Consider the following 17510-nt stretch of genomic DNA (forward strand, 5'->3'; position numbering starts at 1 on the left):
AATTTTTATGAAATTATGTGGTTGCCAATATTTATTATATCTTGAGTCAGAAATTTATTTACAAATATTTACAAAATGGAGAGGAAACAATAAAGTAGAGAAATGTGAAGACGTTAGAAAGGTTATCTATAATTAGCTCTCACCCAGGAAGGCTGGTGGTGAGTAACCATGTGGTCTCCTCTAAGATGGAAACTAGTCTCTAGGGAAACTAGGAAAGGAATCAGCTCTTCACTCACCCAAGGAAGCAGTCCAGGAGTCAGAGTCTAAATTGAAGCCAAGGTCCAAGCTCATAATCCAAGCCACAATCTCCAGCAAAACTCCCTCGAAGACTCTCCCCAGTCAGAAGACTATCTCTAGAAGACAATCTCTTCAGGCTATCTTCTCAAAGACAATCTGCTCTGAGGGAGTTCAGAGCTTGCTTTTATGGTGACTTTTTGTCCCTTCCCCTCTTCACAGGTGCCAATCACAGTTTCCAAATTGTCTAGCGCTGTCCAGAGGGCAGAGTCTGTGGGATTCACACCTCTCATCCTCTGAAGGTGTCAACTCTGATCATAGGATTCACAAGTTTGGGATCCATACCTCTCATCCTCTGAAGATGTAAACTCTTTATCAAAAGATTCACAAGTTTCTGACTGAGTTAAAAGGGTGGAGATTGTAATGTAAGGAAGAGAGACCCTGCTGTTGGAATGAGAAGCCAGACCGAAAGGAGATCAGCCTGAGGAGCAGTAGAGGAGGAGCAAGAGAATCCTGGCAGTCCTGGAAGCTGAGTAGAACTCTAAAGCAACTGACTAGCACTTCCAGTCTGGGAAGGAGAGGGGAAGGAGTGTTTCCTGAGGCTCAGAAGAGTGCTGACCTGTATTTCTCTACCTGTTGGGGACCTGTCTCCATCCAAAGATCCTCAGTAACTCTTCTGTGAATTGTCAACAGCTACCTGATTTGTTGGACTCTCTTGCTTGAGCCAAACTGATCTTTTCCTTTGGGTCTCTCTCCCTTACCTGTCCCTTGGACTAAACTCTATAATTTAGTTAATTTATTAGAGATAAGAAGCGATTGGTTGGAAAGGAGGCCAAGGCCCATAAGCCTCTGGCTTTCAGACTTTGAAATCCAACTGCAAGAGGAATAGACCCTAGGGTCATCCTTCTCCCACTCACCCTTTTCCCTCATTCCTCCACCATTACCTTCCTCTTGACATCAAATAAATTATATTAGTATAAGATAGATCTGGGTTTGGGCCTGTCTTATGATATAATAAAGGATATCGCTTAGACTAAATACACAGGATTTCAAAACTGAAATCCTGTCCTAGTCTATGACAAACCAGATCTGGGGTTGTCATAACTCTCCACAGAGAAGGGGTTTTGATTTTAAACCCTTTGGCTCAGTACTGCTGGCAAAGGAACCCTGACATATTTCCTTTACAGTTTATGCCAATATAATATCCAGAGGAGGCTGGCAGCTAGTGTCCTTGGAAAGTGGGTTTGGAGAAGTCATCTAGCCTTTTCTGAGGCTGACTGTGCCTCAAGTGTCCCCAACTCCACTAAGGGGAGACATTATATTACCACCCTAACTGAATCCACCTGCTTCAAATCTATCTCCTGCCCCAACTTCTCCCTTTCAATCTCTCACTGGAATCATATTCTTCTAGTTGAGACAAGAACCTTTGTTCATCCCTCTCCTTTAGTAATAGAGGAGAGGTTCTTCTCCATTTTCCTCCTCTTTTCCAAGCTCTCCAAGTAAGTGACTGTGAACTCCCTTACTTAGGGTTAAGTTGTAGTGTTTTTAAGTTTTTGGTTAATTAACTCAACATAGACAAAGAGAATAAAGATTCTCTTTCACAAAAGGCAAACCAATATTGCTTAGGATACATTTTTTTAACCCAAACTGGTTCAACACCTTAATTCAAACCATAAAACTCCTAAAAGCAAAAGAGCTCTTATTATCCATCACCTTCTTACATGTCGCAAATGGTCTTCCCCACCTCTCACCCACAAAAGTCTATACATTCAAAACAGATGCCTTTTTTCTAAGAACAAGATGCAAAACAAATGCATTAATTTTATTTCAGGATTATATCCCAAAACTTCAAAAATGCTACGTTTCTACTCCACCTGTCAGATTAGCTTATTTATTTATTCATTCAATACTTAATTTATCTCATTGGAGTAAAGTATGGCACTATCTCAAAATTAAGGAACCTCATGTGGGTAAATACAAAAAAAATTATTTAAAGAAACATTAAAAAAACATTCAAAATTACAGATCACTTCCATGTTATATTGTTCAGTCATTTCAGTTGTGTATTACTCTTTATGACTCTATATGGGATTTTCTTGGCAAAGACACTGGAGCAGTTTGTCATTTCCTTCTCCAGTTCATTTTACAGATAAGTAAATTGAGGCAAACAAGGTTAATTGAATTGCCCAGGGTCACACAACTAATAAGTGTCTGAGACAGATCTGAACTCACAATAATAAGTCTTCTTGTCTCCAGTTCAGTAGCTCTAGCCACTGAACAACCTAACTGCACCCACAACTTCCTTGAGACGGGAGATTCTGCCATCTTGAATTGGCAGTTGTTCAACCAAATGACTATTGATGAAGGAAAGGTGAAAAAAGCATAAAACCAACTCAGTGCCAGAAAAACAATTGAATAATCTGTTATAAAATGTAACATCTTCATTTTTCAACCTTATTTAGATTTCATATCATTCAGTTTAACAACATATAGACAAGATATCGTTCCATGTACTAAAATGTATAGGAATTATAGAATATTATGTACTAAATAATTTTAATACCTAATAGTAAATAGTGAATGGTCACTGAAAACACTATAATCAGCCCCATAAGAAAACAATTTATATTTGTAACTTCAATGCATTTTTTTTACAAGATACAACTGTAAAAAAGACTCTTGTTTAGGAATTTGAGAATACCAAGTTATTTTTACAATGAGAAAGCATGTAAGCAGACAAGCTGAATTTGTCAGTAGGACTCATCATCCACTATAGATAAAAGATCTTAGCAAAGTACTATGATTTTTATGAACAAGTATTAAAACAATTCCATAGTTTCTGAAATAATGTCACCTTTGGGGGCAGAGAGAAACACCTAATTTGTAATCATTGCTCTTTCAACTGCTCCTGAACTTAGAGATATCTAAGCTTTTGAGAAATATCATTCTCCTATTCAATAAACTCCAGTGGCTTCCTATCATTTCCAGAATCAAATATAAAATCCTCTATTTGACATTCAAAGCCCTTCATAACCTAATTTCCTCTACTTTCCTAATATTCTTACTCCTTGCTCCATACCATGTACTCTTTGATCCAGTTACACTGGCTTCCTTGCTGTTCCATGAACAAAACATTCCATTCTCCTGACTCTGGATATTTTCTCTGGTTGACCCCCCCATGCCTGTGATGTTCTCTCTTCATCTCTTCCTCCTGGCTTCCCTAGGTTCAAGTCCCAAATAAAGTCCCATCTTCAACAAAAAACCTTTTTTAATGTTTCTTCATACTAGTTCCTTCCCTCTCTTCTTTCCTGTTTATCCTATAAATAGCTTGTTTTTACATGTTTGATTGTTGCCTCCTCAATTAGAGTGAGCTCCTTGAAGACAGGGACTACCTTTTGACTCTTTTTGCATCCCTATTGCTTACCTCAGTGCCTACCACATAACGGTACTTAGTATAAATGCTTAATGACCAACTAGACCTCAGTCAAAAATATAGGTAACAGGTTCTTAAAGAGAGATAGATTATATTTAAGAAAGGATAATCAGTCTTGTAAATCTAATCAAAAGCGTTCTTAAACTAAAAAGGACAGGAGGAAGAATACCAACCGCAATAACACAAATAAAGGGTAACTACAATATGCAAAAAAAAAAGTTATTTATCGTTTGTTTTTAAAGTGGGCCAATGGCATCACAAAGATGATGCCTTAACTTGTGTGAGTTAGATTTAGTGAAGAAGAAAAGTCATCAGCTTCACTCTCTCTTTCAGAGTCATCTAAGTCCAGAGTCAAGCCAAAAGACAGAACAACTGGATTATGGACAGTGATGAAGTGGATAGCATTGGCATCTTCCAACTTTGACCAAGCCCTAAGCATTCCACAGAGCTTGCTTCAACCACCTCCTTGCCTATTGGAGCACACTGTTCTCATCTACCCATTCCATTGTGGAAAGAAATCTTCACTTGCTTGGAGTAGACATTCCCCTAACTCAACAATGGGTATAGCCTGATAGTTATTTTCAACCTGGTTTAGTCCTTCTGCTGAGGCGGTTTTACCAGACTGTGACCATTGTGCATGCTACAGCTTCTTAGAGCCACAGGTGAGAATTAGATGTGTGAACTTTAGATTTCTCCACCCTACTTAGTCTAACAAAATCAGGAATGTCTTGTGAATTTTAGATTACTCCACCCTACTTAGTCTAAAAAAAATCAGGAATGTCTACACCCATACTTAAGGATTAAGTATTTAGGAGGATGGCCTATGACAGACATGTGCTAGCAAATGACAAATCAGAAACAACTGACAGACCCCTGGGCTGTCCTATGTCAAGCCTAAGATACCATTGGTGCAAGTGAGATGCAGGAAAGTGATGTAAAACCATCTATATATTTCACGTCACTTCCTCTCTCAGGCTCTTTTCCCCAGAGAGGTGGCTCTGGCTGGCAGCGTGCTGGGCATCTTGGCGTGGCTGCAGCTATTATCCAATTTGGCAGTGAGTTTTCCTTGATACTATACTGGGAGAAGCTGAGTAGCTAGTTCAGGTTCAGGCATCTTAGCTGAGCCCTCTTGGGAGTTTAGGCTGATACTTTCTCCTTTACCTTCCAACACTATCCTCTTAAAAAGCCACTAATTTGAATTCCCCCTGGGACAGGACAGGTGGGAAAATCCTACACCTTTTCCCTTTCCCTTCTCCTTAATTTCTTTCCTCTATATTAATTAAATCACCATAAATTTCCAGCTGACTTGGGTATTTTATTTGGGATATCCCCTGGCAACCAAAATTAATTCAGTTTACTTCACAATTATAAAATTATCCTTACAGATGAGAGACAAGACACCAAATGTAGATGAGCAACTCTGAAAAGGGCTCAGCGAGGCCTCATACCACAGGTGCTAGTCCTCTCTGAACAGTATCTCATAATAGAAAAAAAATTCAAGGAAGGAGCAAGAAATAAAACTAAAGGCCTAAAATGTTTATAAACAAATGTAAAAAGAATGAGTAACAAACAAGATGATAACACAAGGAAGCAATTTAACCTCACTAAAGGAATCACTGAGACAAAGTGAGATGAGTTTGTTTACTGAACATACCATAGTCCAAAGAAATAGGAGACATTTAAAATTGGGAGTTGGGGTGTTTTGGTGTTAAGATAACATACTCATGTGAGGGAATCCAGGAACCAGAGGAGAAAAGTTTTATGGGAAGCATTTGGCTGAAGACCAACAGAAGCACAAATAGAAGCAAAATTGCCATTGTCATTAAAGTAAACTATTAACCACCTAAACTGGAAAAGAGAGATTAGCAGTTCAGGAAAAGGAATTACTATTCAATCAGAAAATCATACCATAGCATTTAGTAATAGGAAACTTCAATAATTTGGATGCCTACTACAGTTCTCTCCATCAAAAAGTAGAACTGATCATTTCTTGATTTATCTTAATAATAATTTCATCCTTCAGAAGATAGAAACAAACAAGATCTATTACAAATATAATTCTTAATAAAGAGGAACTCATTACTGGGGCATAAATTATGGGAAATTCAGCTTACAATTCATGACCAAGAAGGAGAGGAAAACCAAGTACATTAATAGCACAGATTTGGGGAAGGCAAATTTCAAAGTTCAGAAAAAGATTAAGTAGGATCCCAAAGACTAAATTTTCAAAAGGGAAGTTAGCCCCAAAATAATAAGAAACCCTCAAGTATGAAATTCTAGAGACACAAAGAAACTTCTACACAAAGTTTCTTGTGTACACAAAAAAACACAAAGAGGGCAAAAAATGTAGTTCTATACTACAAGGAAGAATAAAAAGGTTAGATGTCAAAAAAAGACTAACTCAACAACTAACTTGAATTTTTAAGATATTTAATAGGAAAGGCATGACATACTGACCAGCCTTTAGGTCAAAACAAACAATTCATCTACCACCTGACACATACTGATTGTGTGACCTAGACAACCCTTACCACCTCAGTGACTCAAGCAGTTTTCTAACTATATAGGTTGTGGAATTTTCATATCTAAAGTGATAGAGAGAATTTACTCACCAGAAGCTCCCTATATATACAAGGGGGGGAGGGGAGGGGAGGAATCATGGAACCAACCAACCAAAAAAAAAAAACTGCAGCAGGCAAAGCAAGGTCAGGTAATAAAAGGTGAATACAAAAACACAGCATGGTTCTATTAGAGTGGTGTTTGAAATATTAAAGTTCAGAATAAGCTGGGGTTCTATAGAGCAAAGTTAAGAATAATAAAAAGAATTTATTTTGGCTTAATAAAGAAAAAGAATAAACGGAATAAGACCCACTGCTCCAGAAGAATAGGATGATGATAAGTGACAAATGAAATGAGAAAAAGTTGTTCCAACTATTGTTTGCTTATTTGTTTTCTATCTAGGACAATGATCTGTGGAATGGAAAATAAAAATGGCTATATAGGGACTTGATACCCACGAAAAGTAAAGAGAAATTGGTAGTTCATATTAAGTACTGGTTATGAGCAAAACATACTAATAAGTGCAATGGGTATAAACAGAAAAGCAGAGAGTCCCTGTCCACAATTAGCTCACTTTCAAATGGAGATTCTACATATGAGAGTTTAGCATCAAGGCAGGTAATAAGTCTTTAGGGTACACTGGCAAAGCAGACAATAACGAATATTCTTTTATGTCATTTTCACTGATAAAATCATATCCATTTTTGATAATGAACTATTTGACAGTGGTAGAGTAAGAGAGCTTCCTTACCTGGAGCTCCCTATTCAGAATAAAATCACAAGTCCAACAACAACAAAATTACAGAAGACAGAACCAAGGTCAAGTAATAAAAGGTACTCAAAGACCAAGGACTATGATGATAAGAACTTTCTTTTCCAGCTTTTCAGTAATTGAAGCTTCTGAGAAAGTGAGGCTCTAGAACCTGAAGGAACAATATCCAGGTCACACATCTTCACAGAAGCTCCTTTCAGTGATGAGGGCTACAGGGGCTAGACTTGAAGCAGGACTGGTAGCTCGTGGGGTACTGCCCCTCCCAGAACTCTTGGGTTTTTGAAAGGGGAAGAAGTAGTTGAGTTGGTGGCTTGTCTAGTATATACTATATACTTCCTCCAGGCTGACTCTACGAGTTCCTTGCTTAATCTGCTTACTGAATTTGCTAATGACCCAAAGCACCAAGGAAAAACTAATCCAGTGAATGAGAGTCTTGCACTCAAAAAGGCACTAGCCTATTGGTTAGTGTAAAATTTTGCATGTCGGTTTAAAAAAAAATCAATTTTCTAATAATAATATGGGAGAGTATGGCTAAATAGTGACTGGTCTAAAAAAGATGACAGTTTTGCAAGCTCAGTATGAGGCAGAATGATACAGCTTTCTAGGACTAAGGAAGTACCACTGTTTAGTCCAAATCTGGAATATTGTGTTGAATTCTGAGCACCACATTCTAGGAAGGTCACTAGTAAATTTAACCTTAAGGAAAGGGTAACAAAGTTGTTAAGAGGCTCAATTTCATAAGATATAATGATCACTTTAAGGAATATTTATTCTAGAGAAGATTTAAGAAAGGGACAGTGGTCCCAAAATATATGAAGGGCAATCATACAGAAGAGGGAGTCAATTGGTTCTGCTTTTTTTTAATAGGTAAAACTAACAGTAGGTTCTATCTCATCTCAGACCTTTGATCAAAAACTACATCATTTGTTATGTTGTACAAATGTAAAATACATTTTATTTACTGACTATGGTTTTAATACAGGACCAAGTTCTATAAAGCTAATATGTAACTCATTATATAACTCATTATTTTCATCAACACTTGAATTCAATGATAAAATAGCCAAGTATACTGAAACTAAGCAATTCTCAGACAAAAGAAACTATTTTTTCTTCAAATGCTAATCATTCCTGACCTGAAGTTCAAGAAAGAACCTAAGAGTAACTGAGCCTAAAATAATAGCATAAAACCTAAAACATGACTGCCAATCATATCTAAAGAAAACTTAAAAGCTACAAATGAATGCTCTTGCATAAAGCATTCCTAAAGTGACCTAGGTAGTTTTTTTTTTAAAAGCAGATCTCAAATTGTTATTACTCTGAAGAACTTTCTATAAGGTGCCGCTCCATCAAAATCACTAAAGCCAACAAACTCACTTGTAGAAAGAGATGAAAAGAGAAATCTAATCACATACTGAAAAATTATAGAACATAAAAGAAGAAATAAGTTCTTCAGTCATACCTATAAGTTCAGGAGGATTCTTCTCATTAAAACGTTCACATAGACGGATGAATGTATCTGTGTTCTCAGCTGTAGGGCATTCCCCATGGCTAGTAATACAAAAGAAAAAAGTTTGAAAAAAGGAAGAGATTAAAAAATTCTTTACAATCTTTTCAACTTGAAAAAAAGCATACATTTACATTAACCTACCCTTTACATTGAAGCTTTATATACTTGATCCCTTCTTTTTCAATATCATTTCTGTCATAAAACCTCGTAGTATTTGTCAAATCCACCAACAGTCCCATTTTAACCTTAAAAAAAGAAAAAGCATATAATGAGAAGTTGTTAAACAGCTGATTTTCATTTGTTCCAGATTTGGAGCTTATTCTATGCCTATAAGAGGCAATTAGATAGCTCAGCAGATAGAACCCTGGGCCTGGAGTCAGAAAGACCTGAGTTCAAATCCAACTTCAAACAATTAATATGTGACCCTAAACAAATCACTTAACTTGTTTGCCTTAACCCACAGGTGAAGGAAATGGCAAACTACTCCTGTATCTTTGTCAAGAAAACCCCATGGACAGCATTAGCATGCTATAGTCCACAGAGTCACAAAGAGTAAGTTACAAATGAACAACAACAAATATGCCTATAAATGAAAACACAACCTCTGACTTATTTACCACCAGGAAAAAAGCTCCAGGTTCACCATCGCACACTATCAGAAAAAAAAAATGTATTCACAGGTATCTGTGGAGTAAAAGGATGAGGACAGAAGCAGAAAGTATGAACAGATAAGCAACTAGTTGATTAGTTTACTCATATTTAGGATCACAAAATAATAACACCACTATTTTTTATGTATTAACTGTTCTTCCTGTGCCTATAAGGGTGGAATTAACAGAGTTAAATAATACCATCCGCATCTGATTATTAAAAGTAGCCCAACCACTCAGAAACATGTACATCTTCTTTCTCCAGTAAACTTGCTTAATTATAATCAGTCTGCCTTTTCTGAAAATATAATAAACCTTTATATAATCCTATAGTTAATATTCTTAGAAAACAGGAACATTTATAAAAATGTTTAACAGAAAATAGTAATAAATTTTTAAATTGCCATCATAAAGCTAGACATGACAAAGCTGGACCTTAACAAGAAAAAGTTATTTGTCATATTTTGTTGCCCTAATGTGTTCTTGCTTTTTAAACCCTTACATTCTGTCTTAGAATCAATACTAAATATCAACTGCAGAAGAGGCAATAAAGGCTAGGCAGTTGGGGTTAAGTGATTTGCCCCAGGTCACACAACTAGAAAATGTCTGAGGCCAATTTGAATCTAGGACCTCCCATCTCCAGGCTTGTCTCTCTATCCACTGAGCCATCTAGCTGCCCCACTATTGTGTTCCAGTAATTTTTCACAATATATTCACAAATATACCATCTAAAGTGGCATAGATAAAAAATATTCTGCTTGTATTCTTTTTGAGATCACTTTGCATATAAAATGCATATAACAAATAAATTCATTTAATAATAATAAATAATGTGTTTAGTAAATATTTGTTGAGTTAAATTTAAGAACATTGCCCCTTTCATACAGCAATCAATAGGAGTAATGATTGTGGTAGAAGTGATATAATTGCTACAATGCTTTGAAGCTGGCAAAATGCTTTAAATGTTATCTCATTTTACCACAACTCTATGATGTAAATGCTATCATTATTCCCATTTTATAAATGAAGAAACTGAGGTTGAAGTTAAGTGACTTAGTTAGGATCACACAAATAGTTTACAGTAAGATTCAAAGTCTGGTATTCCTGACTCCAAGTCTAGCACTTTATCTACTGTTCCACCTAGCTGCCTCATAAATTACACATATTAGATATATAAGCAACACAGTGGACCCAAGTACAGCTAGAAAAGAGCTGCAGACAACCCAAGTAGATAATTCCATATTACACAGGCTGATGAGGTACACTATGTTAAAATATCTTAAGCATAAATTAAACCTAGTCATTTAAAGAAGATAAGCAGTGTAGAACAGAGATGAGAAAACTAGCTTTGAACCCAAGGGTTTAAACTGCATCTAACACATACTGGCTGGACTATGTGAAACAGTGTAAGTCATTTTAGCCTCTCAGTCTTCCAGGCAAGAACATAAGTTGCAGAGAAGGCCCTGAACTACAACGGTAAAGGGGGTTTGCTTACCCAGCAGTCCCCTATATAAATAAAACCTTAGGTTCAGGCCCTATCCTAACTAAAGGATATTAAAGTTATTTTGAAACCAATACACATAAAAAGTTGTATCTAACAAAGCTTCACTCCTTAAAATTAATATAAATAATAGAAAGGGGCTACAAACTGTTACTTGTATTTATATCAACAATTTTCTTTTACCTTTAGGCTCTTCAGATAGTTGGAGAGCATACTAGGATGGAATCGATTCTCTTCAGCAACTTGACTATCGTATCTTGGTCCTAACATAGTCTTCAGAGGTAAGAATTTTCCTAAACAAAGTAAAACAGGTGACATTGCTTGGTAAGTGCTTATTAATTGAATGTTAAAAAACTCCAAATTAGTTTAGTTGTCTCCAATTGTCTTCTAAAACAGAAGTGTCAAACCCTGTGGTCCACAACACTCCCAGTGCAAATGAACCAGGTTAAAATGTAATTGGGAAATATTTAGATAAATAAAAAAGGTTATAGAACAGAGATAATATTAATATGTGCTTTTCTAAGTCAATATATAATCTAAGCCATGTTGGCTAACCCATGGCACAAGTGCTCCATTGTGCTAGAAGGAACTGCTCTCTTCCCCCTCTCCACCAGTGGCTGAAGGCATTTTTCACATGCCCTGCCCCTCAGCCCAGCAGCCCAGCAGCCCAATGCAAGCACTTCCTCTCTCCCCTGTCTGGGGAAATTGGGGAGGAGGAGGGGGGTCCTCACAGGTGGCTTTAGGGTGCATGTGATATCTAAAAGATTCACTGACATTGGCCTAGAGGGATCCTTACTTTCAGTTTAGTGATCCCATTTCTATTTGAGTTTGCTGTCATTATTCAAAAAAAGCTTAAAAGAAAAGGCACTTGTAAACAACACTTTTCATAAATAAGCATTCTCAATATGGTTCTTTAAGAATATAAATAAATGATAAAAACAAAACTGAATTCTATATAAATATAATGATGAAGCTTGGTCCCAGGCAAAAGTTAAGAAAAATTAATTACAGAATTATAGAATTGAGAGAGTACAGAATTGGAATACTGCATGTGCTGTCAGACATAGTTGATGTGTTTGGTTATTTTTGCTGAACTGCTTTAATGCCAACTCACCTCTCCCACCCCACCCCCATGCCTCTTTCTTATGAGAAAGTCTTTGTTACAAAGAATAATTCACTAATAAGGGGAAAGGAAGGATATATTCAGAGGTGAAATTGACATAAAATCAAAAGAAATCATTTAAAAGGGTTTTTTTTTAATATCCAAGTGAAATAAAAGAGGCCATTTAGAATTATTTTTTTAAAGTCTGTAAATTAGCATTAAACTAAGATATATTTGTAAAGCACTTGGCATAGTGCCTGGCACATAGTAGGCACCATATAAATACTTATTCTCTTCTCTTTCTTTGTAGTTAAGGCTTCACAAAGTGCTTGGCACATAAAAGGTATTTAAATAAATATTTGTTGATTTGACTATTCAATGCACAAATACTGTGCAACATTGCTTATCTCCAACTCTAAGATTCCATTCAATTTAACATCCTTTCTGCAAGGCATCAAGCTAGGCAGATGTAAATAAGTGAAACAGTATCTATCCTTTTATACTTTCATTCTTTTAGGAAGATACATGTTTACAAGTAGGTAAATACATAGTATATAAGTTTATAATCTATATGAAGATACAATGTATATATATGAAAGGTAATACACCGCTTACATTACATTTTATTTTTTCCCCGAATTGTTCATTTTTGTAAGTGAATTGATCTTTAAAACCCAAACCCAAAAATATAAACTCAAATAAACAACTGAAAAATCTTGTTTTCATTTGCATTCTGACTCCAACAGTTCTTTCTCCAAAGGTGGATAGCATTCTTTGTCATAAGTTCCTTAGAATTGTCTTGGATCTTTGTACTTCTGAGAATAGCTAAGTCGATCACAGTTGATCATTCTACAATAATGCTGTCGCTGAGTATAATGTTTTACTGATTCTGCTTATTTCACTCTCCATCAATCCATGAAGGTCTTTCTAGCTCTTTCTGAAATCATCCTGTTCATCATTCCTTATAGCACAATAGAATTCATTCCATCATCATTATATACCATAATTTGTTCAGCCAAATTCCAGTTTATGGACATCTCTTCAATTTTTGATTCTTTGCCACCACAAAAAGAGCTGCTATAAATTTTTTTGTACAAGTAGGTCTTTCCTCCCCGCCTTTTTTTTTTTAATTTCTTTGGGATACAGATCTAGTAGTAGTAATACAATGTTTATATAGTCTAATACAAAGTCATTACAAAGAGAAGAGAATACAGAGGTGAGAGATCAGACAAAATTTAAGGAAGCAAGCTTAGCTATGCTAAGCTACAAAGGCAGACAGAGCTTCTAAGAAAAACCAAGGAGGGAGTATATTTCAAACAATAGATGTTTAGTTTCATTCAGAGGTAGGAGATGTAATGTTGCATACAGATAATGGCTAGCTAGTCAGTCTGAATGAAATGGGGAAAAAAATGAAAAATAAAAAAAATAATATTGAAAAGACATACAGAAGCCAGCGCCAAGTTGAAACTTTTATATTTTATCCTTAAAGAAATAGTCACAATAATTTCCATGTGACAAAGTAAGATATTGTTTTAAGAATGTCAATTTAGTAGTTGTGTGGAAGATTAGAGGCAGTAGAAAGAGAAAAACATATGTGAGATGCTGTGGAGGTAGAGGAGATTTGGCAAGTGAATGGAAATAGTTTGAGGGAGGGTTCTGAGTGATTTAAAAACATGAGCCAGTTTAGAGAAGGGATGGGTTTGAGGGGAACTATGACAAGTAAAAGAATTAATTGGAGTAAGACTTCACAGCAAATAAACTTAATATAGAGAATTGATAAAATATATGATACATATAAAAAATTAAAAGCCATTTCCTAACTGATAAGTGGTCAAAGGATATAAACAGGCAATTTTGAAAAGGAGAAATGCAAACTACTGACAATGTAAGAATTTTACAAATAGAAGTTTTTTTTTACAAATAACAGTTGTTTTCATCCTTCAAATGGTCAAAGATAAAAATGATCAGTTTCATACAGACTGTGGTGAAAGAATCATAGTGATGAACTGCTGGTGAAATTGCCAGTGACACTATTAGACATTAACTACAAGAAGGTCAAAGACAGAAGAAAATGTCTCATACACTGAATACACTCATACTCAGAATACACGAATTTTTACAGCAGCATTTTTTAAGAAACAAAGAATAGGAAACAAAACAGGTGGTTACGGTTATAGTTGAACAAGTATGATAGATGAGCCAAACAGTGTAAATATTTACTATACCTTAAGAATTTGGGGGGAAACCTGGCAAGACTCTTCTGTATAGACTAATGCAGAGCAAATTAGACAGAAATGGCAGAATAAATTACATATGATAACATATAGTGTAAAACAACACAAAGATTCTCTAAGCTAATACAGTGACCAATGATGACTTCAGGAGACTGCTGGTGCAGCATGCCTCCAGTGGACATCAACACAGAGGTGGCAAACTCCGTGCAGAACGAGACATACATTTTCATTCTCATGCCCGAAATGTAGATGCGTTCTTCCTGACTGTACTTTGTAACAAGGGGTGGTTCTAAGGTGAGAAGAAAGGAAGGGGGGATTAGAAGTGGGGAGAGGGGAGTAGAGAAAAGAGTGATATCGTGAATAAAGTGCCGGACTAGGCATTTCAGGAAGATCTAGATTCTAGATGAAGCACTAAACATGAAAGAAAGAGCAGTGCTAGGAAAGCAGGGAACATACACGGGAAAGGTGACAGCGTCACAAGTCTTAAAGACGCCCTGGTTAGCACTTGAGAACTCCTTGGAAAGAGCAGCTTCAAGGCTTCAGGAGAGCACTGGCAAGGTGCAAATGACTAGCTCAGAAAACATTACCCAGTACAGTCCAGGCACAAACTACCTCCCACGCTCCAGCCAAAGGACCCAAAAAGCCGTAGCTTCAATCCCAGCAGCCCGTCTCCGGCTCCCAGCCCGAACAGGACCTTCCCCGGCCGCCCGCGCCCCGCGCCTGGAGCGGCACGTTCGTTACCTGCCACGGGCTGGCCTCGGCGCGGGCAGTGCAGCCACCGCGGCGGGATCTTGTTGTGCGACATGGTCCCGGACGCGGCGGAGGCGACGGGACGGCCGGGGCCGCTGAACCCCCACCCCACCCCGGACCCTCCTCCGCCCTGAACAGCTTCTCTGCTCCGCCTGCGAGAGGGAAAAGGCGTAGGTCCCAAACCTAGCCTGCCGCAGCCGCTGCTGTAAGAGATGCTGCTCCGAGAGCTGCCGCCACCAACGCTGCCTCCTCAGCCCAACGTCCAGTCGCTTCCCGGCGCCAGTTTCATTCAGACAGCACTCCACAACAGCCGGCGCAACCACAATGCACCGCAACTTCCGCCGACTCCGCCCCGCCCCCTCCTCTCCGTCCCCTTCCGGCTAGCAAGCTTTCCTTTCCGAGGTCAGAGAGGAAACTCGGACAGTAATGGGGAAGGAAGGGTTAGAGGGGCTGGTTGGGTATGGGGCAGGGAGGAGCGAAAGAAAGAGGCTCCTGCGAGTTCCTCGGGACCGGGAGGACGTCGGTGGCGGAATTTCTGAGCTTAGTTTCAGAACGTTCTAACTCCTACTCCAGCTCAGTCCACTATACCCCTTCCTCGCTTTCCTTCTCGCTCCTCCAATTCCCTCCTCTCTGTCTCTCCTTCCCCCTACCCTTCTGTCTCCCTTCTTCCTTCCCAAACTCGCCAAGCTGGCCATTCCATATACACCAGGTCCAGCACTTGGAATGTCTCAAACCAGGGCCCAAAGGGATGTAGCAGAATTTATTCAACTAGCGTTTGTTTATCGCCTTCCTTGGATCTGACCCTTTCTGTGCACTGGGAACACAAAAAAACAAAAGTTAGATAAACTCTGCCCTTGTGGAGCTTGCGAACAGTCATAGTTTAAACAACATGTACATATTAATCAACATTTTGGTGCTTATCTTTGCTAAGTGCAGGGACTACAAAGAGAGGCAAATGACAGGCCATGCTCATCCAGGAGCTTACAGTCTGATGAGGGAGACACTATACAAACTATCAAAGAGAAATCAGAAATAATTATGTGGGAAAGCACTGGAATTAAGTAGGGTTAGGAAAGATTTCCTGTAGAAGGTGGGTCAAAGTCACCGAATTGAAGAGTATGTGTTGGGGAGTAAGAAGTAAGGAGACGGAAAAGATAGGAGGGGACTAGGTTATGAAGAGCTTTGAATGCTAAGCACATTATTTGCTTTTGGAGGCAATAGGAAGCCATTGGTGTTTAGGGGGGAAGAGAGAGGAGTTTAACATAATCAAACCTGTATTTCTAAAGATAATCATTTTAGTGGCTGACTGAAAAATTTATTAGAGTGGGGAGAGACTAGAAGTAGGCAGACCATCAGGCTATTGCAATAATCAAGACAAGGGGGAGGGGGGAGAGAGAGAGGGGATGAGGGCCCAATAGTGGAGTTACCATCAGTATACATATGAGCAAAAACAATCATTTCAGAGGCTGCAACACTTAACAAGTCAGGAAGTCTCAAAACAATCTGGTACTGGCTAAGAGAGAGAAGGGTGGATCAATGGAAAGGGGTAAATGGCCTCAGCAATCTAGTGTTTTGAGAAATCCAAAGATGCCCGCTTTTTGGAACAAGAACTCATTATTTGACAAAAACTGCTGGAAAAAATTGGAAAAAAGTATAGGAAAAATTAGTTTTAAATCAACATCTCACACCCTATACCAAGATAAATTCAAAATGGGTAAATGACTTAACTATAAAGTATGAAATCATAAATTAGGTGAACATAGAATAGTATACCTGTCAGATCTATGGGGGGGAAAGGAATTTAAAACCAAGCAAGAGATAGAAAACATTACAAAATGTTAAACAAATCATTTTGATTATATTAAATTAAAAAGGTTTTGTAAAAAAAAATGCAACCAAAATTAGAAGGGAAGCAATAAACTAGGGGGAAATTTTTATAACAAAATTCTCTGACAAAGGCATAATTTCCCAAATATATAAGGAACCAAATCAAATGTACAGGAAATCAAGCCATTCCCCAATTGACAAATGGTCAAAGGATATCAATAGGCAGTTTTCAGATGAAGAAATCAAAACTATCAATAATCACATGAAAAAGTATTCTAAATCCCTCCTGAGTAGAAAAATTCAAATCAAAACAACTCTAAGGTACCACCTCACACCTAGCAGATTGGTCAATATAACAGTAAAGGAAAATAATAAATGTTGGAAGGAATGTGGCAAAATTGGGACACTAATGAGTTGCTGGTGGAATTGTGAATTGATCTAATCATGTGTTCTTTTAAAGCCCTTTGGGCATAATTCCAGATTGCCTTCCAGAATGGTTGGATCAATTCACAACTCCACCAGTACTGTATTAGTGTCTGGGTTCAACCCTGGGTAAATCATTTCAACTAGTTTTTCATTTGTGAAAAGAAGACTTCTCAGGATCCTTCAGAGGGTCTGCCTCTGGGTTGGACTTGATGCCAGTGAATAAGCTACTTCTCAAGAGCAGCTGTAGAAGACAGAAGAGCTGGAGGACTTCCATATCAAGCTAGATGAGGCCCTGGAAGAGATGTTGTGGAGTGTGACATAGATATTCCCTGAAACTGTCCAATCTGTACCTGAAGACAACTTTGATTTGTCTCTCTCTCTCTCTTTATGTGGTCTTTAAACAACTTAAAATTTGGTTAAACTTACCAAAGACAATTCTTAAATGCTTCCTTCAAGTACTTTCCCCCTTGTGAGTGGGTGTTTAGAAAAACTGTGTAGCCAAAAGTCCAAAA

At 37.7% G+C, this 17510-nt stretch overlaps 1 protein-coding gene across 4 annotated transcripts in view; it reads right to left on the bottom strand.

Moving 5' to 3' along the window:
- The window catches only part of RNGTT (RNA guanylyltransferase and 5'-phosphatase), a 331943-nt gene extending 316884 nt beyond the window's left edge, over positions 1-15059 (bottom strand). For 3 of the 4 annotated variants that reach the window (XM_056818579.1, XM_001376428.4, XM_056818580.1), the window contains exons 1-4: positions 14737-14868; positions 10843-10952; positions 8650-8753; positions 8461-8549 (exon numbers count right to left, since the gene is read on the bottom strand). In XM_056818579.1, the coding sequence (XP_056674557.1) occupies positions 8461-8549; positions 8650-8753; positions 10843-10952; positions 14737-14800 (367 nt within the window). In that variant the 5' untranslated portion in view covers positions 14801-14868. Of the gene's footprint in view, positions 1-8460; positions 8550-8649; positions 8754-10842; positions 10953-14736; positions 14869-14928 lie in introns of those variants that run through there. The other variant, XM_007484310.3, reaches the window with a different exon arrangement.
- Between the last annotated feature and the right edge of the window lie 2451 nt (positions 15060-17510).

This window comes from Monodelphis domestica, chromosome 2, assembly GCF_027887165.1.
Source record: "Monodelphis domestica isolate mMonDom1 chromosome 2, mMonDom1.pri, whole genome shotgun sequence".
NCBI lineage: Eukaryota > Metazoa > Chordata > Mammalia > Didelphimorphia > Didelphidae > Monodelphis > Monodelphis domestica.